A 25,883-nucleotide genomic window follows, 5' to 3' on the forward strand; every position below is an offset into this window, starting at 1 on the left:
TAGTTCTTTGTTTCTTGCAAATGCCATTATTTTGTCATTTCTAATGGCTGCATAATATTCCATTGTTGAACCATTGTGTTTTAATCTCTTCTATAAGCCTTTGTAAATGGAAGAGACACAGGGAAAAGTCATTCTTTGATATCCACAAGGGATTAGTTCCAGGGGGTATAGGTGAGGTGTGATTCAGTAGAGTGCTAGCCCATGAGCAAAAGTGCCAGGTACCAAGTTAGAGTCCTGGTCTCAGACAAAGAGAGGAAGGGAGGGAGAGAGGAAGAAAGGAAAGAAAGAAAGGGATTGGCTCCAAGATGTCCAAATCTATTGATGCTCACATTATTTGTAGAATGGTTATAGTACTGGCATATAACCTATGTACATCCTCCTATGAACTTTAAATAATCTATAGATTGATATTAGTATCTCTAGATACAATCTCTAGATTGTATTAATACAATGTTATGTTGCTTGTAAATTGTTATGTTATTTAATGGTGTACATGTTCAATATCGATGCATTTTTTTCAAAATATTTTTAAACCAAAGTTGACTGAATCTACAAATGTGAAACTTGAAGGTATGGAAAATGAATATTTTCCTAATAGGAATTTTGTCACTCTGTCTTAAAGAAGTAGTTATAGGCAGGTATAATGGCTCATACCCTTATTCCTAGCGACTCAGGAAACTGAAATCTGAGGGTCCAGGTTCAAAGCCAGCCTAGAGCAGACTCTTATCTTCAATGAACCAGTCAAAAGCCAGAATTGGAAGTATGGCTCAATGGCAGGACATCAAGCTTGATTGAAAAAGCTAATCAAGAGTATGAGACCTGAGTTCAAGTTCCAGTACAGATGCACGAATGTGTGTGCGTGCACACACACACAAAAGCAGCTATAATCATTTTAGGTTTTATATAACCTGTGATATGCAAGAATACTAGTATAAACAATTGTTGCAGTTTTTTTTTTTTTTTTTTTTGTCGGGCGTGGGGCTTGAACTCTGGGCCTGGGCGCTGTCCCTCAGCTCTTCAGCTCAAGGCAAGCGCTCTACCACTTGAGCTACAGCGCCACTTCCGGTTTTCTGGTGGTTTATTGGAGATAGGAGTCTCACGGTCTCTCCTGCCCGGGCTGGCTTTGAACCGCGATCCTCAGATCTCAGCCTCCTGAGTAGCTAGGATTACAGGCGTGAGCCACCAGCGCCCGGCTTGTTGCAGTTTTTTTTTAATGCAGTTTCTACGACCAAGAAAGCTCTCATTTCATCACGTTTCTATTCATGGTAAGAAATTTGAAGACCTTCAGAAGTATTTGGTCTAATTAACATTGCAAATCAATGACGTATCAAAGAAGCCAAACTGTGTTACTGATTTTGCTACTGCAGTCTGTTGATTGAATAGGTTGTCATATACCATCTTTCTGCATCAGCAGATTAGTATTCTTTCAAGGATATACTCCATAGCTTCAACTTAGTAATAATGTGTCTCTAGCCAGATGCTCTTATAGGTCTCTAGTATCCTTTCTCACTGATTGTCTCTTTGAGTCCCTCTAGTTTGCTCCTGAATAGGATGAAAATTTCAAGTATATCCCATATGGTACATAAAAAAACTTGTTATCTGGGTGCCAGTGGTTCACACCTGAAATCTCAGAAGGCTGAGATCTGAGGAATGTGGTTCAAAGCCAGCTCCAGCTGAAAAGTCCCTGTGAGATCCTTAGTTCAAGGAAGTTAGAATTAACTATTCCCCAATTAACTATCAGAAAACTGGAAGTGGAGCTATAGCTCAAAGTGGTAGAGTGTTAGTTTTGAGCAAAAGAGCTCTGGGACAGTGCCCAGGCCCTAAGTTCAAGCCCCATGACTGACAACAACAGCAGCAGCAACAACAAAAGAATTGTTAATTATGCTATAAAATATTCCAAGTGGGGCTGGGAAGGTGGCTTAGTGGTAGAGTGCTTGCAAAGCGTGCACAAAGCCCTTGGTTTGATTCCTCAGCACCACATAAACAGAAATGACTGGATGTGGCACTGTAGCTCAAGTGGTAGAGTAGTAAGTAGCCTTAAGCAAAAAGAAGCTCAGGGATGGTGCTTAGGTCCTAAGTTCAAGTCCCAGGACTGGCAAAAAAAAAATTCCAAAAAATCTTTGATTCAGGAGTCTGAAATAAAAACCCTATCTACTGACCTTTTTGGTTCTGCTGATTTGATCCTGTTTGAATCACTTTCTTATTGATGTGATCACAAGGTGGAAAATGTGGTGTTCCTGACAGCTTGATGTTCTCCATCCAGTGACTTCATTTCAATTTCACTAGTAGGAGAAAGGAAAAGTCTTCCTTTTCATTAAGAGTGGATGAAAACATCAACTCAAAATGGATTAAAGACCTTAACATTAAACCTGAATCTCTGAAACTACTGCAGGACAGAGTAGGAGAGACACTTGAACTAATAGGCACAGGAAGGAACTTCCTGAACAGAGTCCCAGGGTCACAACAAGTTGGAGAGAGACTCGACAAATGGGACTACCTTAAAATGAAAAGCTTCTGCACAGCTAAATCTATCGCAACTAAGCTAGAAAGACAACCAACTAATTGGGAAAAAATATTTACCAGCAATATATCAGACAAGGGGTTAACATCCTGTATATACAGGGAACTCAAGAAACTAATCCCTCCCAAACCTAACAAACCAATTACTAAATGGGCAAGGGAACTAAAGAGGGACTTCTCAAATGAAGAAATAAAAATGGCAAAGAAACACATGAGGAAATGTTCATCATCCCTGGTGGTGAAGGAAATGCAAATAAAGACAACCCTGAGATACCACCTTACCCCAGTCAGAATGTCCCACATCCACAAATCAGCCAACGACAAATGCTGGAGGGGATGTGGAGAAAGAGGAACCCTATTACACTGCTGGTGGGAATGTACGCTTATACAACCACTTTGGAAAGCAGTCTGGAGGGTCCTTAGAAAGCTAAAGATTGACCTCCCTTATGACCCAGTCATACCACTTCTAGGCATCTACCCTGAACAACAGGAACCAATATACAAGGACACGTGCACCTCCATGTTTATTGCAGCACTGTTCGCAATAGCTAGGATATGGAAACAACCCAGATGTCCTACCACAGATGAATGGATCCAAAAATTGTGGTATCTATACACAATGGAATATTATGCAGCCATTAGAAATGACAAAATAATGGCATTTGCAGGGAAATGGATGGAGCTAGAAGGAATCATGTTGAGCGAGGTAAGCCAAGAACGAAGAGACAAACGGTACATGGTCTCCCTCATAAGTGGATGCTAAATCCAAAAGGTTAGGTGATACGACAAAACTAACAGGACTTAAGAAACAAAGAACTCCCGCTCATCTGGTTGAACCACTACTAAATATCCTCATGCTGCTGATCACAAATATGGTATATAACATGTGAACACTGTTATATATTACAGACTGTGGTAGACAATTTGCTCCAGGGAAGTTAGAATGAACTTGTGACTTTGAAATTATGTAATCATTTAATCACAATCAAAAAAAAAAAAAGAACCTCGGGGAAGGGAGGGAGGGAGGGGATGGTAGGGGGAAAACAATGGAGGGGGTAACAATGTTCAAGAGGAAGTGTACTCATAACCTCACTCATGTAACTGTAACCCTCTGTATAGTAGCTTTACAATAAAAAAAAAAAAAAAAAGTGGATGAAAACAGACTAACATTGTTCATACAACCCGAAGTAACACGTGGAGAGTCACATCGCAAACTAAGTCTCCTTAGAGCCCGCAGAACCTCTGGGTGAGTAGAGACCCTAGGGAAGAACAGGGCTTTGAGACAGAGGAAGTGTCACAGGTCCCCAGCCCTGCCTTCCTCACCTTGCCACAGCTGGCATGGAGAGCATAGCCAATCCTGTGTGCAGGTCACTATCCATGTTTGTGACATCCTGCTTGCATGAGAGCGGGGATACTAATATCAGAATATTTATCAATAAGGCTAATGAAAATAGGTATGAAAGTAGATGGTGGAAGAAACGCTTTCACTTAAACTTTCTTGCTTTAGTGCTTAACTCCTCTTTATGAACAGAACCCAAAGTGAATGGAAGCTAATAGCAGATAATGAGGGTTACTGTTCATTCCTGATTGTAAAGAGCTATGCAGACTGTTTCTTTTAAACTTTGAAGTCACAATTTGATCAATAGAGTTTGATAGGATAAGGGAGCACCTGTACCCTAGCTGATTTACAATAGCCATAGCAGGGTACCACAGAACCTTCTCTTAGTGATTGCAAATGATGTTGGGTGCTCTAATCTTACATACTGAGGCAAAGTCCACCCCACCAGGAAGCAGCACCCCTAAGTGACTCCTAGCATACATTTGATATTAATTAGCAAAAATACAGTCCAGAAAGAACTGGGTCAAATGACAAAGTATTAAGAGTTAAAGTAAAAGCTGTTTTTAGTTGCATTGTTTCTTGGGGACTTTAAGTAGTCCAGAGGCTACTGTTGTCATTTCCTAAAACAGGGACTCAAATAAAATATTCAACTGAATAGTTTTAGTAGGAACTGTTCCTTTTTCCTTCTAGCAAAGCAAAATATAGTGGAAGTCTTTATTTTTACCTGAAAGCCTGTTTTCTGAATAAATGTTTGCACATGGATTGGAATGAGATGGAGGAAAACGTTCAAGAAACAAGTTAAAAAGGAAAAATAAAACAAAACAAAATAGGATACAGGAGCAGGTGGGGGAGTGTGGCCTCAAATCACGGGCTGAACTAACCTTCTAGCCCCTCCAGATCCATCTCCAGGGAGGAGTTCAACACGCTAGGGCAGAGGACACATCCATGGCTTTCTGGACACTCATCTTGGGCTGCAGGATTTTTAGCAGGTTGGATTCCCTCTTAGGGTCTTTACCATCAGTGAGCATTGGCTGACTCTCAAAGAACTGATTGGGATGATTCAAAGAAAAGCCACATTGGGGCTGGGAAGGTGGCTCAGTGGTAGAGCGCTTGCCTTGCATGCCTGAGGCCCTGAGTTCAATTCCTCAGCACCACATAAGCAAAAAGAAAAAAGCCGGAAGTGGTGCTGTGGCTCAAGTGGTAGAGCACTAGCCTTGAGCTGTAGAGCTGAGGGACAGCGCACAGGCCCAGAGTTCAGGCCCCACGACCGGACCCCCAAAAAAAAGAAAAAAGAAAAGTCACATTGTCCACAGTATGTATTATCTTGAAGTACTTCTGACAGGCCACATAGTAATATGATCCCTTCACTAAGTCCAAAATCTCGCTTATACCTGTGTGAGGAATCTTGTATTGGGCTGGGAAGGTGGCTCAGTGGTAGAGTGCTTGCCTTGCATGCTCGAGGCCCTGGGTTCGATTCCTCAGCATCACATAAGCAAAAAGGAAAAAAAGCCGGAAGTGGCGCTGTGGCTCAAGTGGTAGTGTGCTAGCCTTGAGCTGAAGAGCTGAGGGACAGCGCCCAGGCCCAGAGTTTAGGCCCCACGACCGGAACCCCCCCCCCAAAAAAAAAAAAAAAAAAGAAATCTTGTATGACTACAACTTCTGCTTCGGCAGCTCAGGGTCACAGTGAGGACATGGGCACCAGTGATGTTGATGATCTCCTTGGCTTGGTGGGTTGGTTAGGAAAACCTTCAGGCAATGGAAAGGTACATAGTTTGCCCTCTTGCCTTGCTTTCCATAGCTATGGCAGCTCTTGCAAGAGTCACCTTTATCAAACTTGCCTGGATCTATCTTTCCTTTGACAAACTTGCTTCCAGAACTGCAAAGCCTGCTTCCAGGGTGAGGCTGAGCTCCTTTGAGAAGAGGCCACACAGCCTCAGCCCCCGTGCCACAGGTGGTGATTCTTGGGCAGACTTTGTTCAGGAGGTGCATGCAGGCTGGGAAGGGAATCAATCTGGTCTCAAGAAACCTTTGCAGTGTCCACCTGTGCACTGTAATCCCGGCCAGTGGAAGAATGGCTGAGGTGGGCTGGGAATGTGCCTCAGTGGTAAAGAATGCATGAAGCCCTGGGTTCCATTCCTCAGTACCATATAAACAGAAAATTCCGGAAGTGGTGTGTCGTAGCTCAAGTGGTAGAGTGATAGCCTTGAGCAAAAGAAGCTCAGGGTCAGTGCCCATACTCTGAGTTCAAGCCTATGATTGACACCCCTCCTCCCCCTCCCTCTGCCAAAAAAAAAAAAAAAAAAGCATTAAAGATAGTTATACAACACTGACTTGAGTGAAATTGAGGAATGAAACCTTTGGTCTTTATTTACAAACTTTTTTGTGTACTGGTACTCAGGACTTTAGCTTTTTTTTTTTTTTTTTTTTTTTTAACATCTGGAACTCTACCACTTGAGCCATATCTCTATTTCTTGCTTTTTGGTGGTTAATTGGAGATAAGAATTTAAGTCTTTTCTGCCCTTGCTGACTTAAAAAGCATCCTTAGATCTCAGCTTCCTGAGTAGCTAGCATTATGGTGTGAGCCCCTAACACCCAATGTGTGCTTTAATTGTAACTGCAACTTGTGTGAGGGTCAGGTATAGACACTTATATATGTGATGTTAAAAAAGTTTTGACTTTTGGGGGCTGGGAAGGTGGCTCAGTGGTAGAGCGCTTGCCTTGCATGCCTGAGGCCCTGAGTTCGATTCCTCAGCACCACATAAGAAAAAAGAAAAAAGCCAGAAGTGGCGCTGTGGCTCAAGTGGTAGAGCGCTAGCCTTGCAAGCCTGAGGCCCTGGGTTTGATTCCTCAGCACCATATAAGCAAAAAGAAAAAAGCCGGAAGTGGCGCTGTGGCTCAAGTGGTAGAGCGCTAACCTTGAGCTGAAGAGCTGAGGGACAGCGCCCAGGCCCAGAGTTCAGGTCCCACAACCGAACCCAAAAAAAATTTTTTTTTTTTTTTACTTTTGGGGTATTTTAGATTTTCAGAAAAGGGACAGTCAACCTGTATATAGCTTCATAAGCCACTTTTAAAAAGCCGTTTATAGTGTACTCCAAAGTCTGTTCTCCTAGACCAGTACTTGGCTGCATAAAGGTTTCTTGAGTTAAATCGACTGTGTGGCCTTGTTGGGATCTTCTGTACTGTTTCCCCATTTCCCTGGGACATGTCCCAGGGGATAACCCTTTTTCCTTTTAGTTATGCCATGGGATATGAACTCAAATCCCCTTTATGCTGAGACTTTTTGGGAAAACCATCAAAACTATAAAATCACCATCAATTATTGAGCAGTGTGTCCATGGCTCACCCCTGTAATCCTTACTAGAAAGCCTCAGCCCAGAAGAATACGTGGACATCAAGTCAAGTACAGCTGACAGGCTGACCCTCTTGGGCAGCACTTGTCCTTGAGCAAGGGGGTTTATATGCCAAGGGGGCTGAGGGTGGAGAATTTTACTAGGGTTGGGGGATACTCTGAAGTCTGGTTTGTGTGGGATGTGGTGTTTATGAGGTTTATGAAGATTTTGTTTTGGCAGAGCTAAGATTTATGGTTATAAAGGCCTGAGTCACCCAATAAGATAATCAGTTAATTTCACAGAAGGGCTTGTGTCCTTTGGGGAAAGGCCATGCTTTGTGGCAGGGCCAGATACCAGAATGGCTCCTAAGGTGGAAGAGGTTAGGCTAACACTCACTACTGAGGGAGACTGAGATCTGAGGATCATGGGTTGAAGCCAGCCTGGGCAGGACAGTCTGTGAGACTCCTCAATTAACTACCCCCAAAGCCAGAAGAGCTCAGGGACCATGCCCACGCCCTAAATTCAAGCCCCAGGATGAACACACACACACACACACACACACACACACACAGACACACACACACACACACACACACACACACACAGATTGAATTGGAATGCTGGGAAATATTCCCAGAAATGTCCTCAGCCTTGAGAAAAACAAAACAAAAACAATCTGGTCTATAAGATTTCCACTCAGGGGCTGGGAAGGTGGCTCAGTGGTAGAGCGCTTGCCTTGCATGCATGAGACCTTGGGTTTGATTCCTCAGCACCACATAAGCAAAAAGGAAAAAGCTGGAAGTGGCGCTGTGGCTCAAGTGGTAGAGCGCTAGCCTTGAGCTGAAGAGCTGAGGGACAGTGCCCAGGCCCAGAGTTCAGGCCCCATGATCGGACCCCCTTCCCCTCCCCCCCCCCAAAAAAAAGATTTCCACTCAGTCATCCACAGGACTAGAATTGAAGGGTAAGTCAGGAAAAGTAAAAAGTCCTATTAGCATAGATATTGTGAAGAAAGGGTGGGAGCACCAACAACCTGGGGGTGATGGGATCCTCTCTGCAAAACTTCGTCGGGCTCAGGCCTGTAATCCCAGCTACTCAGGAGACTGAGATCTGAAGATCATATTTAGAAGACAGATGGAGCAGATATATCCGTGAGACTTTTATCTCCAATCACCTAGCCAAAAGCTGGGAGTTGAGGTGTGGTTAAGTGGCAGAGTTCCAGCTTTGGGAGCCCTAAGTTTAAACCCCAGTACCTATATACACTAAGTAAATAAAGATTTTGTTTCTAAAAGGAAAAAAGTCTTGTTTTGATGGGAATCATTACAGGGGGTATAGACAATAATAAATAAAAATATTTAGAGAAGTTTTACTTTTTTTTTTTTTTTTTTGCCAGTTCTGGGGCTTGAACTCAGGGCCTGGGCACTGTCCCTGAGTTTTTTGCTCAAGGCTAGCACTCTACCACTGAGCCACATTCCCAGCCCCAAGTTTTTCTTTTGTTTTGCTTTGTTTTTGGTTGTTTTTGAGACAGTATTGACACCTAGAGGAGGCGCTCTCAGTCTACCTATGTGTCCTTATTAATGAGATTACCTATGTGTCCTTATTAATGAGGTGTATCTGGGCATATTTTTCTTAATTTAAGGGAAAAACCAACATTGTGTATATATAGACTAATGGAAGGGACAACACTAATAATAATACATTGTACTTATACATGTTGAAATTCCTTTGTATAACTTTGTGTGTGGGAGGGGGGCAGGGAGGGTCATGCATGTCAGTCTTGGAGCTTAAACTCAGGGCATGGTCACTGTCCCTGAGCTTTTTCTGCCCAAAGCTAGTGCTCCACTTTGGCTTTTTGGTGATTGATTGGGGATAAGAGTCTCACAGGGGGCTGGGAAGGTAGCTCAGTGCCTTGCATGTATGAGGCCCTGGGTTCGATTCCTCAGCACCACATAAGCAGAAAAAGCCGGAAGTGGCTCTGTGGTAGAGTGCTAGCCTTGAGCTGAAGAGCTGAGGAACAGCACCCAGGCCTAGAGTTCAAGCCCCACAACCAGCAAAAAAAGAAGAAAAAAAAAAAGAGTCTCAGATTTTCCTGCTTGGGTGGCTTCCAAACTGGATTCTCAGATCTGTTTCCTGAGTGGCTAGGATTACAGGCAGGAGCCATTGACTCCTGGCTTGTATGTTTCTCTGTGCTCTGAATTCCTCTGTTCCTCCAACCATAGGCTATAAAAGCCAGCACACTCACATTTTATTAGTGACATGTCAGGTATTTTTTTCCTCCGTCCTGAGGTTTAGAGAGGGACTTCTGGTGAGTCATAGCCCTGGTCTTGAGGGTGGTGAGTGACTTGTCTGGAAAGCAGAGCTTTCTGAAATGAGACCTCAGTTCCCTAAATGCTGGCTCTGGCAGCTGCTCTAAGACTCCACTGCCATTCCTGGGAATTACTCTGATGGGCCTCCTGGGAAACAGGAACCTATTTTGTAATGGAGATATCAGGTACTTAAGTAAATTACCTTTAATTATGGAAAACATAAAGGCTTACTTGGCAATAAGTGATCAAAATGGATTACCCTTTTATTGGCAGTAGTTAGGAATACAAATTTAAATACAGAAGTCCAACCTTAACAGGAAAAAAAGAAACAATTCTTAGAATATATAGAGTGAAAGACTCAATTTAGTTAAAATGTTTTTTGGCTTATCCTGGGGCTTGAACTCAGCTTGGGTACTGTCCCTGAGCTTTTGTTCTTAAGGCTAGTGCTCTACCACTTGAGTCACAGCACCACTTCCAGATTTTGGGTGGTTAATTAGAGATAAGAGTCCCATATACTTTCCTGCCCAGGCTGGCTTTGAACCTTGATTCTCAGATCTCAGCATCCTGAGTAGCTAGGATTAACAGTGTGAACCACAAGGGAATCAAGGGAAATCCTTTTTTGTTGGTCGTGGGGCTTGAACTCAGGGCTTGGGTGCTGTCCCTGACTCCTTTTGCTCAAGATAGGTACTCCACCACTATGAGCCACAGCTTCACTACCTGTTTTCTTTTTTTTTTTTTTTGGGTCCGGTTGTGGTGCCTGAACTCTGGGCCTGGGCGCTGTCCCTCAGCTCTTCACCTCAAGGCTAGAGCTCTACCACTTGAGCCACAAGCATCACTTCCGGCTTTTTTTCTTCTTTTTTGCTTATGTGGTGCTGGGGAATCGAACCCAGGGCCTCAGGCATGCAAGGCAAATGCTCTGCCACTGAGCCACCTTCCCAGCCCTCACTACCTGTTTTCTGATGGTTAATTGGAGATACGAATCTCCTATACTGTACTTTCCTGCTTGGGCTGGCTTCAAACTGCAATCCTCTGATCTCAGCCTCCTGAGTAGCTAGGATTACAGGTGTGAACTACAAAGTACCTAGGGAAATCTTTATACACAATTTTGTTTTCATTTTTATTGTTAGCATACATTAGGTGTGCAATAGGAAAGTTACACTGTGACTTTTTTCTTTCCTGTCAGTCACAGGGCTTAAACTCTGGGCCTGGGCACTAAACTCCTTCTTGCTTAAGGCTAACACTCTACCACTTAAACTACAGCACCACTTCTGGCCTTTTTTTGTGTTAACTGGAGATGAGTCTCATGCACTTTCCTTTCAGGCTATCTTTTTTTTTTTTTTTTTGGGTCTGGTCGTGGGGCCTGAACTCTGGGCCTGGGCGCTGTCCCTCAGCTCTTCAGCTCAAGGCTAGCGCTCTACCACTTGAGCCACAGCACCACTTCCAGCTTTTTTTTTCTTTTTTGCTTATGTGGTGCTGAGGAATCGAACCCAGGGCCTCAGGCATGCAAGGCAAGCGCTCTACCACTGAGCCACCTTCCCAGCCCCCTTTCAGGCTATCTTTGAACCATGATCCTTATATCTCAGCCTCCTGAGTGGTTAGGATTACAGGCATGAGCCACTAGTGCCTGGCTGTGCCTTGTTTTTGTTTGGTTTTGGTCAGTTGTGGGGCTTGAAGTCAAGACACTGAGTTCTGGGCACTGTCCTTGAGCTTTTGTACTCTAGACTAGTACTCTGCCACTTTGAGCCACGGCTCCACTTCCAGTTTTCTGGTGGCTAATTGGAGAAGAGTCTCATGGACTTTCCTGCTTGGGCTGGCTTTGAACTGTGATCTTCAGACCTCAAACTTCTGAGTCCCTAGGATTACAGGGGTGAGCTACCGTGCCCAGGTTGTAGTTGTTAGGTAAATTAAATTGGCAGCCAAGGAAAGAGAGCAGCACAAGGTATTCAGGCAAGGGAAAGATTTATTTGCAGGCTGCCTCAGGTCAAGTTGGAAGCCCAAGAAGCAAGAATAAAAAAGGACAGACCAGCCTTTTCAAGGCCAGGGGCGGAAGTAGATGTGGCCACACCGGATGTGGATGTGACCTCAGGGAGGGAGGGAGGTGACTGCCTTCCAGTGTGTCGGTTATCTAGGTGATATAGGTACTTAATCAAGAAGAGGGTTGAGTCTGCTCTGCCTTCCCAGAGTGGAATTTACAGTAGTGACTTTTATTTAAATGCTTTCTATAATCATTTTCCTTATTTCTATGAGTCTTCTTCTCCTCCTCCTCCTCCTCCCCCTCCTCTTGCTCCTCCTCCTCCTCCTTTTTTTTGGTTGGTCTTGGGGCTTGAACTCTGGGCTTGGGCACTGTCCTTGCACTCTTCAGCTCAACCGCAGTACCTCTTCCAGTTTTCTAGTGGTTTATTTAGAGATAAGAGTCTCACGGACTTTCCCGCCCAGGCTGGCTTTCAACCATGATCCTCAGAATTCAGCCTCCTGAGTAGCTAGGTTTACAGGTGTGAGCCACCAGCACCCAGCTTGAGGATCTTTCTTTCTTCTCAGGCAGACTGGATCGTAATCTTCCTGTTTATATCTCACCGTAATTGGGATAACAGGCTTGCACCACCATCTCCAGCTTTTTCTGATAATATAGGGTAGGGTCTCTGGCTAGTCAGGAACTGCAATCCTTCCAATATTCCTCTTCCAAATACCTCAGATTACAGGTGTGATCCGCCATGCCTGGCTTCAATCTAACAATTTAAAAAGTATGTAAATTGCCTATTTCTTTTTATCAAATTCCTAGCATAAAACTTTCTAGCTGTATGCATTATGAACATTTTGATTTGGTATACAGCCTGCCACGACAAAGCAGCTACCCTGATTTTTTTTTCTTCTGCTTCTCCAATCATTACTTCCATCAACTGAGCACCATCTGCCATCAGCCAATTATCCCCTTGTTCCTTGTTCCTTCCTTGGGGACAAGGGTGGTCTGAGATGAGGTCAGAGGTATTATGTTCACATACAAGGGGCACAGGCCTTGGAGCAGCCCAGTGAAAATAGATCCCATGCCTGACCTCAGAGCCACTGCCACTTTTCCCCTTTGTTCTCTAGGCTGACAAGTGAAGCAGGCGCTGATGAGCACTGTGCCATATTCTAGACATCCTGTCAACCTGATAGCTGCTTACAGGAAGATTAAAATCACAGGTTAATAATACATCATTTGGCATCCTGAATGGAAGAGCAACGTGGTTTCAAGTGAAAATATGTTTAATTGGTATCATTTGGGGTTGAAATTGGTTAAAAGCATTAAATAAAATTTCTTTTCACCATCAATTCCTTAGCAGTTAAGTCTAGTATAGCTGATTCCTTAAAACTCTGTGCTTAGTTTTATTTATTTGTATGTTGGTCCTGGGGCTTGAACTTAGGGTCTGGGAGCTGTCCCTGAGGTTTTTTGCTTAAGGTTAGTGTTCTACTATCTGAGCTAAAGCTCCACTTCTGGCTTTTTTTTTTTGGGTGGTGGTGGTGGTAGTTTATTGGAGAGAAGAGTCTCTTGGAGGCTGGGTGCTGCTGGCTCATGCCTGTCATGCTAGCTACTCAGGAGGTTGAGATCTGAGGATAGTAGTTCAAAGCCAGCTCAGGCAGGAAAGTCCAGGAGACTCTTACCTCCAATTAACCACCAGAAAATGAAGTGGTGCTATGGCTCAAAGTGGTAGTGCTAAAAGAGCAGAAGAGCTCAGGGACCGAAGCCTACGACTGACAAAAAATAAATAAAGCCGGGCGCTGGTGGCTCACGCCTGTAATCCTAGCTACTCAGGAGGCTGAGATCTGAGGATCACGGTTCAAAGCCAGCCCGGGCAGGAGAGACCTTGAGACTCCTATCTCCAATAAACCACCAGAAAACCGGAAGTGGCACTGTAGCTCAAGTGGTAGAGCGCTTGCCTTGAGCTGAAGAGCTGAGGGACAGCGCCCAGGCCCAGAGTTCAGGCCCCACGGCCGACAATAAATAAATAAATAAAGACCATACTAAAACCACCAGCATAACTATGTTTATTGCAGCATTATTTGCCATAGCTAAGATATGGAACCAACCCAGATGCCCCTCAGTAGGTGAATGGATCAAGAAAATGTGGTATGTATACACAATGTAATTCTATGCCTCCATCAGAAAGAATGACATTGCCCCATTTGTTAGGAAATGGAAAGACTTGGAAAACATTATATTAAGTGAAGTAAGCCAGGCCCAAAGAAACATAGGTTCCATGGTTTCCCTTATTTGCAATTACTAGTATATGTCTGAGACAAGCAGAAACAGTCAGATAAGTTGATGTTAGGTGAAATGAACCCCAAGATAAGGATTCAAATGTTTTTTCTTTCTTGTGATTGTTTCTAACATATTACATGATTTCTTTGTTGCTTTGTATGTCCCTCCCCGACAGTATAACTCCTGTTTTCATTGTATTTGATGTTGATATAATTTGTGGAGGGGAAGGGGAAAAACTAATTGTTTAAATAGGGATACAGGTGGACCCATTGCAACTATGAGATGTACAAGATGTATGTCCAAAAACGAACTTTACAACTTTGGCTGGGGGGGGGGGGGAGGGGGCTAAGGGGAGGGAGATGGGAAGGGTGTGGGAAGAGGAAACAAAGGAGGAGGCAACAATACTTGATAAGAAATGTACTCATTACCTTGTCCATGTAATTGTAACTCCTCTGTATGGTATTTTCACAATAAAAATAAAAAGTAAAAATAAAGTTCCATGGACGCTTCTGCCCAACTGTTACCCTCAGATCTCAGCTTCTTGAGCAGCTAGGATTATGGGCATGAGCCACCACCACCTGATTATGGTTAGTTTTGTAATAAGCAAGTGCTTTTGATGTTTCACAATAGAACTTGTAAATTAGAGAATCCTTGATTACCTTAGGATCTGATTACGTGAGAAAAGTGTTTCAGCAGTTTCCAAATAAGAAAAAGGGAGATGTAGGGCTGGGATGTAGCTCAGTGGCAAAGCGTTTGCCTAACAAGTGCAACGTCCTGGGTTCGATCCCCAGTACCAAAAAAGAAAAGACAAAAAAAATACAGTTAAGAAAAAGGGAGATGTTTCCTTTTCAGACTATTATATTTTTTTTTTTTGTCGGTCGTGGGGCTTGAACTCTGGGCCTGGGCGCTGTCCCTCAGCTCTTCAGCTCAAGGCCAGCGCTCTACCACTTGAGCTACAGTGCCACTTCCGGTTTTCTGGTGGTTTATTGGAGATAAGAGTCTCACGGTCTCTCCTGCCCGGGCTGGCTTTGAACCGTGATCCTCAGATCTCAGCCTCCTGAGTAGCTAGGATTACAGGCGTGAGCCACCAGCGCCCGGCTCAGACTATCATATTATACCCTTCTGTCAGGGGTTTGCCTCATTGGTAAGGATTGTAAGAACTACTGTGAGACTACTCTATTATTATGGTGGGTTTGCAAAATCATTTAAGAAATTAGGGAAACATACTTTTTTTTTTGGTTGTGGGGCCTGAACTCTGGGCCTAGGCGCTGTCCCTCATCTCTTCAGTTCAAGGCTACCACTCTACCACTTGAGCCACAGCGCCACTTCTGGCTTTTTCTGCTTATGTGGTGCTGAGGAATTGAACCCAGGTCCTCATGCATGCGAGGCAAGCACACTACCACTGAGCCACCTTCCCAGCCTGGGTTGATTGGTTGCTTTTATTTTTTTTTAAAACATTCATTAGTTATGCATGGGCGGGTATCTGCTGGGATAGCCTGCTAGTGAATCCTACATTCCTGGTACCACCCCCAACCCCCACTCTCCCTTACTCCCTGACCCAACTCCTAAAACAATTCCAAACAGTTTTATTGCTCTATTTCCATACAGGCAAGCAATCTACTTGGACAATCTTGAGCTCTCCTTCATAGCTCAATTTTTTTCCTGCTAGTACCCACCCCACAACAGAGCCTATTTCTCTTTTCAACTCCTTGATCAAAAGCTTTCACTGAGGCTCTTTATGCTAATTTCATATATAGTCTCAGTGTATCTCAAAAATATTCACCTTCTTTTCATCTTCCCCTCTCCCAAGTAGTACCTTAGTTAAGCTCATGTTCTGTTTCTCCATATATATATATATATATATAATATATATAGAACATATATATATATATAAAACTATGTATACAGGTATATATATATATATGTCTATGCCCATGAATATGCATCTTTTAGGTCTAGCTTTCATTTGTGATCCAAAACATAATTTGTTTTTTTGAGCTTGGCTTGTCTCAGTATGGTTTTTTCCAGTTCTATCCATTTGTCTGCAAACAATATGACTCCATTTTTCTTTTTTTTTGGTCAGTCGTGGGGTTTAAACTCTATGGGAGCTGTCCCTGCGCTCTTCAGCTCAAGGCGAGCACTCTACCGCTAGAGACACAGTGCCACTTGCAGTTTTCTAGTGGTTTATAGGAGATAAGAGTCTCAGGGACTTTCCTTCCCCGGGCTGGCTTTGAACCTCGATCCTCAGATATCAGCCTCCTGAGTAGCTAGGATTACAGGCGTGAGCCACCAGCGCCTGGCTCCATTTTTCTTTATGGCTGTGTAATAATGAATGTTAATGTTCTCTACCATATATGTATGTGTTTGTGCATATATACACACATATATATATATATATATAGATATATATATATATACACACAAATATAGATGGATAAAATGGTCTGTATATGTTTCAATTATCCATTCATCTGTTGTTGGGCACTTTGGCTAAACATAGGTATGCAAGTGTCTTTCTTGTTTATTGATTTACTCTTCTTCGGATATATGCCCAATAGTTTTCTGGGGTCATAAGGAAAGTCTATAATTAGTTTTAAGAACCTGCTGTTGTCCCTAAACTTTATTTCCCAGTGGCTCTACAACTTGAGTCACAGATCCACTTCCAGCATTTTGCCAGTTAATTGGAGATAAGAATCTGGGACTTGGGCTGGGAAGGTGGCTCAGTGTTAGAGCCCTTGCCTTGCATGCCTGAGGCCCTGGGTTCGATTCCTCAGCACCATATAAGCAAAAAGAAAAAAGCCGGAAGTGGCACTGTGGCTCAAGTGGTAGAGCTCTAGCCTTGAGCTGAAGAGCTGAGGGACAGCGCCCAGGCCCAGAGTTCAGGCCCCATGACCGGACCCAAAAAAAAAAAAAAAAGAATCTGGGACTTTTCTGCACTGGTATCTTTGAACCTCAATCCACTTAGGCTTCAGAGCTTTGAAGAATAAGAGTGCTTTTTTTTTTCTTTTTTTCTTGCTTTTTTTTCAGGCAGGAAATGAAGGTTGTTGTTTTTTTTTTAACCTAACTGCTGCCCCCACCATGCAAGGTAGAGGTACGGCTGAAAGGAGTGACCCACCCTCCAGCCAGGATTATCTAGGTCTTTTTTTTTTTTTGGCAGGTCCTGGGGCTTGAATTCTGGGCCTCAGTGCTGTCTCTGAGCTTTTTTTTGCTGAAGGCTAACACTTTGCCACTTAGACCACAACTCCACTTCTACCCTTTTGTGGCTAGTTGGAAATAAGAGTCTCACAGATTTTTCTGCCCAGGCTGGCTTAAACTGGGATCCTCACATCTCAATTCTTGAGTACCTAGAGTTATAGACATGAGCCACTGGCACCCAGTTGGCTTCTAATTTCTTGTTTGTTGACAAACCTAGAAAACTCTCACCAACTTAATAATACGACTCAATGTAGCATCCCTTTAGACATTAGTAGCTTCTTGTACTGTGACAAGTGAATTCTAAAGGGCACTGAAGCTAGCTAGGAATGAGGCTCATGCAGTTCTGACATATTGAGTCCACTAGCACCACCTAGTGGATTTGAACTAACTCAACTGTTTCTCACAAACAGGGTAAGGCCTGGCTCTCCAATGGTGAGTGCCTCATAAACAGATGAATGTACCACAATACAACTTGTGTAAAGGGAATCTGCAGGTAGTTCTGATTTTCACTTTTCTGGCCCTCTTTCTAGAAGGATCAGATGATCGATAGGACAAGACAATAGGATATTTCCTATACTGACGACTCCAGTGTTTTTTGTTTGTTTTTTTTTTTGACAAATCTGAAGCACTAAGTGGAAAGCTAATAGTTTTTGAGTTGAATAGTAATATGTGAAGGACCAATACACATCACTACAAAAAGAGCAGCACAATAACCTCCTAAGAGAAGGGCAGAAAGTCTCAAGAGTTTGAGAAGAATTTAGGTCAGTCTCTTTTTGTGTATGCTAGTCCTAGGGCTTAAATTCTATCCTTTTTTTCCCCCCTTCTCTATTTAAGGCTAGCACTCTTCTACATACCAGCTCCACTTCTGCCTTGTTGGTGGTTAGTTGAAGATAAAAGTCTCATACACTTTCCTGCTTGAGCTAGGTTTGAACTGTGATCTTCAGATCTAAAACTCCTGTGTAGCTAGGATTACTGTAGAGGCACAAGCCTCCAGTGACCAGCTTTCTTATTGTTATCAAGATCACACACCAGAAAGCCTGCTAGGAACTAGTAATTTGCTTATTCAACTGTTTCCATGTTTTCGTTCTTTCTTGTTGGTTGTGGGGCTTGTACTTAGGGCCTGGGTATTGTCCCTGAGGCTGTTTTGCTCAAGACTAGCACTCCTACCTCTTTGAGCCACAGCACTACTGGTTTTCTGGTGGTTAATTGGAGATTAAGACTCTCACTTTTCTGCTGTGACTGAATCATGATCCTCAGGTCTCAGCCTCCTGAATAGTTAGGTTTACAACAGGCATGAGCCACCAGTGCCTAGCTCCATTTTTCCCTTTGTGTAGTTTCTTTATAAACTTTAACTTCAAACAGTACTGAAACATTTGTCTTTAAGGTCTTAACATTACACTGTAGTATTATTTATTCATTATTGCCTGCAAAGAGATATGGAACACATGATGGGGCCAAGGGAGGCATGATGGCAAACAGGACTGTCAGTGCTTCAGGGGTCAAGAACTGAAATTCAAGTCTATACTCACAAGGGAATGGATTTTTCTTTTTGGTACTGGGGCTTGAACTCTGGGCCTGGGCACTGTCCCTCAGCTCTGCAGCTCAAGGCTAGCGCTCTACCACTTGAGCCACAGTGCCACTTCTGGCTTTTTCTGTTTATGTGGTGCTGAGGAATTGAACCCAGTGCCTCATGCATCTGAGGCAAGCACTTTACCACTGAGCCACCTTTCCAGGCCCTTTCAGAGTAATTTTATTGGAGATAAGAATCTTACTGAACTTCTTGCCTAAGCTGTTTTTGATCTTTATCCTCAGATCCTGATTATCTAGGATTATAGGTGATAGCCAACAGTGTCTGGCTCATATCTATTTGTGTTGTTTTTGGTGACTTTGGTCTGAGTAGCTGGTAATGAGGTTTTGGACCACTTGATGTTGACACAAACAAGAGGTAGTGTTAGGCTAGATAAAATATTTAATTCTCTTTTGCTAATGATCTAAAATTGCTAGTGCTTGATCAGAAATTTGAAAATGATAGTAACTAGAATGTCCTGAGCACATCGTACACTATGAAAAATTACCAGTGACAAAAAAGGTTATGTTAATTTCATCGTGTTCCTGTGGAGGACATTTTAAACCTGCAGTAGGGTCACTACAGGTGAAATGCTCAATGCTCATGGCTGTCTCATTGGGAAACTCTCTGACTAGAAAAGGGAAGATGGTGTTTACAGCTGTTTGAGGTGCTGTAATATATCTACTGGCACTCCCAGCTGTGTCACTAAAGTGGCTGTCTGTTCCAAAACCCATGTGAGGCTTGGGGGTTCCAGATGTGGGTGCTCTTGTGTCCTGTGACATTCCAAATGTGAGCCCTCTACCCCATCAACAGTCTTGTCACCATTTTGGTTCCACTCAGCACCATTTTCACACAGTCTTGCATCTGTAACTTCGGCAATCTTTTCCTTGGCTTGAACGTTGTGACCAAGATCCATTCCCTCAATGGAGTCTAGTAAGTCTCCCACCTGGGGCCCCGAGGCTATGGCTTTCAGACGCTGCAGCACACACTCTTCACACTGGCCAAGTGCATCAAGAAGAGCATGTATTTTATTGATCCAAATCACACTGTGAGTGTGCAGGTGGCACCAGGAGAGCAAAGCACTGAGTGGAAGCAGAAGCGAGAATTAAGGAGGCAAACAATTGTGGGTTTTAGAATGGTTGATGCTGAGCGCTAAGGAACTTCTTTCTGCACAATGTGCTTCTAGTCTAAAGGGCTGACTTACTAGGCTCTGCCTCATGTGCAGGTCCTACAAGATTTTATTCAAAACCCAAAGACCTTTAAATAAGAGGAAGTTGGTAGTTCAGTTTTTCACTTTCCTACCTTCTAAAAAAATTTTTTTATTGTTATTATAAAGGTGATGTAACGAAAGTTAAAGTTATATAAGTCAGATAAAAAATACTTCTTTTTGGGCTGGGAAGGTGGCTCAGTGGTAGAGTGCTTGCCTTGCATGCATGAGGCCCTGGGTTCGATTCCTCAGTATCACATAAGCAAAAAGAAAAAAAGCCAGAAGTGGTGCTGTGGCTCAAGTGGTAGAGTGCTAGCCTTGAGTTGAAGAGCTGAGGGACAGCGCCCAGGCCCAGAGTTCAGGCCCTACAACTGGACACCAAAAAAAAAAAGAATACTTCTTTTTGAGTTGGTTGTGGAGCTTGAATTCAGGGCCTGGGCACTGTCCCTGAGCTCTTTTGCTCAAGGTTGCACTCTACTACCACTCTGATCCACAGTATCACTTCCAGTTTTCTGGTGGTTAATTGGGGACAAGAGTCTCTGACTCTTTGGTTGGCTTTGAACTGTAATCCTCACATCTCAGCCTACCTTAGCAGCTAAGATTATAGGTATGAGCTATAGGATCATTAGGATTAGCTATTATTAGCTATTAGGATTCTAGCTAAGAGCACATTTTTTTTTTTTGGACAATGTCTTACCTTTCTTTGCAAAGGAAAATATCTGGCTTATATATTAAAGGGAGTGAACTGATCATGACTTTTTACTTTTTGAAGACAGTATTATCTTATGCTTTCAAACACAGAATTCAGTACTAGGAAAACATTATTGTTATCATTGTTATTTTGGCAATTCTGGGGTTTGAACTCAGGGCTTCACACTTGGTAGGCAGGTGCTCTAGTGCTTGAACCACTCTTCCAGTTCTTTTGATCTAGTTGCTTTTGAGATAGGGTTGAGCTTTTTGCTGGGGCCACAGTGGACCATGATTCCTTCTTTAAGCTTCAACAGTAGCTAGGGTAACAGGCATTGTACCAGCATATTTGGCATTTTCTGTTCAGCTGGAGTTTCTTGGTTTTTAAAAAAATTAATGTAATTTTATTGTTATATTGAAGTGTTGTACAAAGAGGTTACAATACTATAAGTCAGGTAATGAATACAATTCTTCTTTTCTTTAACGTTTTTCTCCTGCTGGGGCTGGCTTGGAATGAGATCTTCCTGGCAAGCTGGGATGATAGGTGCTTGCCACCACATCTCACCTCTTGGCTGAGTTGGAGTCTTGTGAACTTTATGCTCAAGCTAGCTTTAAATTTCCACCTTCCAATCTCAGCCTTAGGGGTAGAGTGCTTGCCTAGTATGCATGAAGCCCTAGGTTCAATACCTCAGTACCACGTACACACAAGTGGCACTGTGGCTCAAGTGGTAGTGTGCTAGCCTTGAGCAAAAGAAGCTCAGGCCCTGAGTTCAAGCCCCAGAACTGGCAAAACCCCAAAACCCTTTTGTTGTTCCATATTACTTTCATAAACATTTAGCAGTAACACTGAGATGAAGATGATTCAGCAAGTCAGTTTTTCTAGTTACCTCAGCGTTCCTCTAATTTGTCCATAGTTTACAATGACTTCTGCACCTTCCTTGTAACCTTGGTTGAAACCTTGCTGAAGAGCCACTGCTTTGCCAGCATCTACGCCATCTCTGTAACCTTCCTGGAAGAAAATGAAGAACCAGAGCTGAAATGATCACCATGTGAACTAGAAAGGCACTGAGCCAATTCAGAGACTGATGAAACCTTTTAGTGTGTTAGCAAACTTACATGCATAGACACAAAACCAAGGTTGATTATGTTTCTCCTAAAAGTTTATTGCTGACTCACCTTTCCTTCTCTTACTTTACAGGCTTTATTTTTCTTTAAAGAATTTTATTGTTGGGGCTAGGAAGGTGGCTCAGTGGTAGAGCGCTTGCCTTGCATGCATGAGGCCCTGGGTTCAATTTCTCAGTACCACATAAGCAAAAAGCCGGAAGTGGCTCTGTGGCTCAAGTGGTAGAGCGCTAGCTTTGAGCTGAAGAGCTGAGAGACAGCGCCCCGGCCCAGGTCCAGAGTTCAGGCACCAGGACCAGACCCCCCCCCCCCCCCACAAAAAAAAGAATTTTATTACTATTATTAAGGTGCTATACAGAGGGGTTTAAAATATTTTTTTAATTAGCATCATTCATAACACAATGGGTGGGGGACCAGTGGCTCATGTCTGGAATCCTAGCTACTCAGGAGGCTAAGACCTAAGGATTGTGGTTCGAAGCCAGCCTGGGCAGGTGAGATTCTTATCACCAATTAACTACCAAAAAACCAGAAATGAAGCTGTGTCTCAAGTGGTAAAGTGCTAGTCTTGAATCAAAAAGCTCAGGGAGGGACTGAGAATGTGGCTTAGTGGTAGAGTGCTTGCTAGCATGCATGAAGCCCTGGGTTTGATTCCTCAGTACTACATAAACAGCAAAGGCAGGAAGTGGCACTGTGGCTCAAGTAATAGAGTGTTAGCCTTGAGCAAAAGAAGCTCAAGGACAGTGCTGAGGCTCAGAGTTTAAGCCCCAGGATTGGCAAAAAAAAAAAAAAAAAAAGCTCAGGGACAGTGTGCAGGACCTAAGTTCAAGTTGCAAGATGGAACTTGAACAAACAAAAAAGAAAAAACCTTCCCCAACAACAAAATTGTGTCAGAAATATCATCACAGAAAGGAGTGGTAGAAGGGCTGGGAAGGTGGCTCAGTGGTAGAGCGCTTGCCTTGCATGCATGAGGCCCTGGGTTGATTCCTCAGCACCACATAAAGCAGAGCTATGGCTCAAGTGGTAGAGCGTTCGCCTTGAGCTAAAGAGCTGAGGGACTGTGCCCAGGCCCAGAGTTCAGGCCTCACGACGGACAAAAAAAAAAAAAAGCTGGGCGCTGGTGGCTCACACCTGTAATCCTAGCTACACAGGAGGCTGAGAACTGAGGATCACGGTTCAAAGCCAGCCTGGGCAGGAAAGTCTGTGAGACTTATCTCCAATAAACCATTAGAAAACGGGAAGTGGCGCTCTAGCTCAAGTGACAGAGTGCTCGCCTTGAGCTGAAGAGCATAGGGACAGCACTCAAGCCCAGAGTTCAAGCCCTATGACCGGAAAAAAAAAAATAAAGAAAGAAAGGAGCGGTAGAAAAACACGTCTGGTCCCTTGGGAGCTTATTAGGATGGTGTAGGTTGGTAAGGAGGCTGGCAAAGCAGGGAGAGAGGAAAATTCTGATGGAAAAGAAGGATGGTAAGTCTGCATCTCCCAATGGTGTTTAAGCACTCAAAGATGATTAGTAAAACAAACAAAAACCTCAAAGTTCTAAGGATCACAGTTCAAAGCCAGCCTGTGCAGGCAAGTCCATGAGACTCTAATCTCCAATTAACCACCAAAAAGTTGGAAGTGAAGGTGTGTCTCAAGTGGCAAAGACCTATCCTTGAATCAAAAAGCTCAGGAACAGTATGCTAGCACCTAGTTCAAGCTCCAGGTTTGGGACAAAATAAATTTAAAAAGCCAAAGGATGCTTAGTACTTACTTGTCTAACCTGTTTCCCATATAGCATTTTGTAAGAGACAACATGGTTACTAGAGTAAGTAAATATTATTTTATTGAAATGTTAAATAAGAGCAGCTGGTGTGTGTGTGTGTGTGTGTACACCAGTACTGGGTCTTGTACTGAGGTCCTCAAGTTCTCTCTCCTTTTTTTTTTGGTCGGTTGTAAGGCTTGAACTCTGGGCCTGGGCACTTATCCCTCAGCTCTTCAGCTCAAGGCAAGCGCTCTACCGCTTGAGCCACAGCAACACTTCTGGTTTTCTAGTGGTTTTATTGGAGATCAGAGTCTCACGGACTTTCCTCGCCTGGACTGGCTTTGAACCGTGACCCTCAGATCTCAGCCTCCTGAGTAGCTAGGATTACAGGCATGAGCCACCGGGGCCCCGGCTCTCAAGCTCTTTTGTAGTTTTTTTTCACTAAGGCAGAAGCTCTATCATTTGAGCCACAGCTCTATCTCCAGCTTTTTGCTGGTTAATTGGAGACTGTCTCGCGGACTTTTCTCCCTAGGCTAGCTTGGAATTGCAATCCTCAGATCTCAGACGCCAGAGGAGCTAGGATTACAGGCCTGAGTAATGGCATAGTGTGTGTGTGTCAGACGCCAGAGGAGCTAGGATTACAGGCCTGAGTAATGGCATAGTGTGTGTGTGTGTGTCGATGGTAGAATGTATGTGTGTGTGTGTCTTATTGGGGTTTGCACACAGGCCCTCGTGCTTGATTAGGCAGGCACTCTACTAAGGCCTCAGCGGCAACTGAAGCTTTAAGAGCAATTTAATGGTTGGACACAGATCACACAACTTAGTTTCGCCCAGGACTAAATTCTGAGTGCTCCATCTGGTCATTAACCTTAGCCTGGACGAATAGTGAGGAGTAATGAGCGAGTCCCAGAAACATACAGGTCCTTACTGAGTCCCCAGGGTTTCATACTAGCTTTCCCTACCCAAGCTGAATAGGTTATTCCCCCCCCCCCCCCCCCCGTCTCCACGCCTACAATTTTAGCGCGACTAATGTCACCGGAGATGGGTCCCCAGATCGCCATGACGGGGTCCTTGGCGTCTCACCTACCTCCCGCCGCTCCCCCCCCCCCCCCCCCCCCGCCGCGATCCTCGATCCTCGATCCTGGCGTGGCCCTGCAGCTCTTCAGTTCTCACCTTTTTCCTAACGCAGTGCACAGGCCGACCAGGCGGCCTCCACCGCGTACCCCGGTTCGCGAGATCACGGAGGCCGCCAGGCGGCAGGCTCCACCTCACACCCCGGCTCCCTCTGCCCACCCCCGATCCCCTCTCCCCGCAGCCCGGCCCCCTCTCCCTGCACCCCGATCCTCTCTCCCTGGCCCTCTCCCCACCCCCGATCGCCTCTCCCCGCACCCGACCCCCTCGCCTCGTAACCCTGTCCCCTCTCCCGCTCCCTGAATCCCTCCCTCCCACCCCCTCTTCCCGCACCCCGCATTCCCCAGGGCCGGCACCGGGCTTTACTTGAACTCGTCTTTGCATGTGGTTCCTCCATTCCCGCTGCAGCAGCACCGACTCGTCCGCTTCCTCGTCGAACACGTCCCCCGGCTCCCCGGGGCCGCAGGCCACCGGCTGCACTCGAACCCACGACATCACCCCGGGACCGCCGGAAGCGCCGCCGGCGTGCACTTCCGGTTCGGGGCGGGGCCTCGGCAGGCCGCTGGCGTGCGCACGCGCGCCGGGGCCGCCGGGGTCCACGCTGCTCTCGGGCCCCGCCGTCTTGGAGTCGCCGCCTGCTGCGGTGACTCAGCCTCCCTCTCATTCGGCTGTAGATTGCAAACTCCTGCTGCGGTGTCCCCGTGGCTTTGCGTGAAAGCAGGGGAAACTGAGGCGCGGTCAGCCCGCCTGCGCCCTGCGTTGGAGGCAGGGAGCCGCCGGATAAGCCTGATGCGGACCCCGAAGCCTTCGCAGTGGGGTGGGGGTGACGGGGAGGGATGGAGCGGGCGGGCCCGGCCCGGCGCTGACGCGCACGCCTGCGTGCTAGCCACTCAGCAGGCTGAGACCTGCGGATCGCCAGCCAGCCCGGGCCGAGGAGCTCAGGAGCTCTGACCTCCGAGCAGCCAGCAAAGAGCCAGAAGTAGAGCCCTGGAAGCAACTCAGGGACAGCGCCCAGGTCCTCAGGGAACATCCTCACCCCCCGAACAGCGGTGTGGAAAAAATACACCGAGTAGTGATGGGGTGTGGGGAATCAGGCAACAGTTTTGTGCTAGTTTATATTTCAGCGCGAGAGACTGAATCCAGGGCGTGAAACCCAGAATGTTGCTCGGGCTTCTGCCACTTAGGTACACTCCCCAACCCCTAGGTTCGAATTCTCAGTCTTCAGAGGGAATTTTGCATCCCCTATACAGAGATAACATTTTAACCAGAAACAAAATAGTAGTAAGGGAAGACATAGATACAGTAATTGATATAAATAAATCAGAAAACCCCAAACCTTTCATGAATAACTAAAGCTGGTTATTTGGAAACACCAATCCGATGGATAATTCTGCAAGGCTTTGATGTAAAAAAAATAAGAGGGAATAAAATTATATAGGATAGGAATTAGAAGGGAGGTAACCGAGGGAGGGAGGGGATGGTAGGGGGAAAACAATGGAGGGGGT

General features: G+C 44.7%; 1 protein-coding gene and 1 pseudogene across 1 annotated transcript; both read right to left on the reverse strand.

The window, feature by feature from the left end:
* Window positions 1–4,735: 4,735 nt before the first annotated feature.
* On the reverse strand, window positions 4,736–12,096 carry LOC122120808 (annotated as a pseudogene).
* Window positions 12,097–18,882: 6,786 nt separating this feature from the next.
* Window positions 18,883–24,897, reverse strand: Yae1 (YAE1 maturation factor of ABCE1). The gene is made up of 3 exons (XM_042695062.1): window positions 24,745–24,897; window positions 21,272–21,393; window positions 18,883–19,572 (listed from the first exon to the last, which is right to left on the reverse strand). Exons 1-3 carry the CDS (start codon window positions 24,871–24,873, stop codon window positions 19,143–19,145), a joined length of 681 nt encoding a protein of 226 aa, XP_042550996.1. The 5' UTR covers window positions 24,874–24,897; the 3' UTR covers window positions 18,883–19,142.
* Between the last annotated feature and the right edge of the window lie 986 nt (window positions 24,898–25,883).

The sequence above is a fragment of the Dipodomys spectabilis genome, unplaced genomic scaffold (genome assembly GCF_019054845.1).
Source record: "Dipodomys spectabilis isolate Male_0828 unplaced genomic scaffold, ASM1905484v1 ptg000178l, whole genome shotgun sequence".
Classification (NCBI taxonomy): domain Eukaryota; kingdom Metazoa; phylum Chordata; class Mammalia; order Rodentia; family Heteromyidae; genus Dipodomys; species Dipodomys spectabilis.

Bases quoted from the DNA above. Each gene is read 5' to 3' on its own strand.
- Yae1 (XM_042695062.1), bottom strand. From the start codon at position 24,873: ATGTCGTGGGTTCGAGTGCAGCCGGTGGCCTGCGGCCCCGGGGAGCCG. The intron at 21,394-24,744 runs GTAAAGCCCGGT...ATTTTCTTCCAG, and splicing joins ACATGCAAAGACGAGTTCAA to GAAGGTTACAGAGATGGCGT. The intron at 19,573-21,271 runs GTAACTAGAAAA...GCTTCCACTCAG, and splicing joins CAAATTAGAGGAACGCTGAG to TGCTTTGCTCTCCTGGTGCC.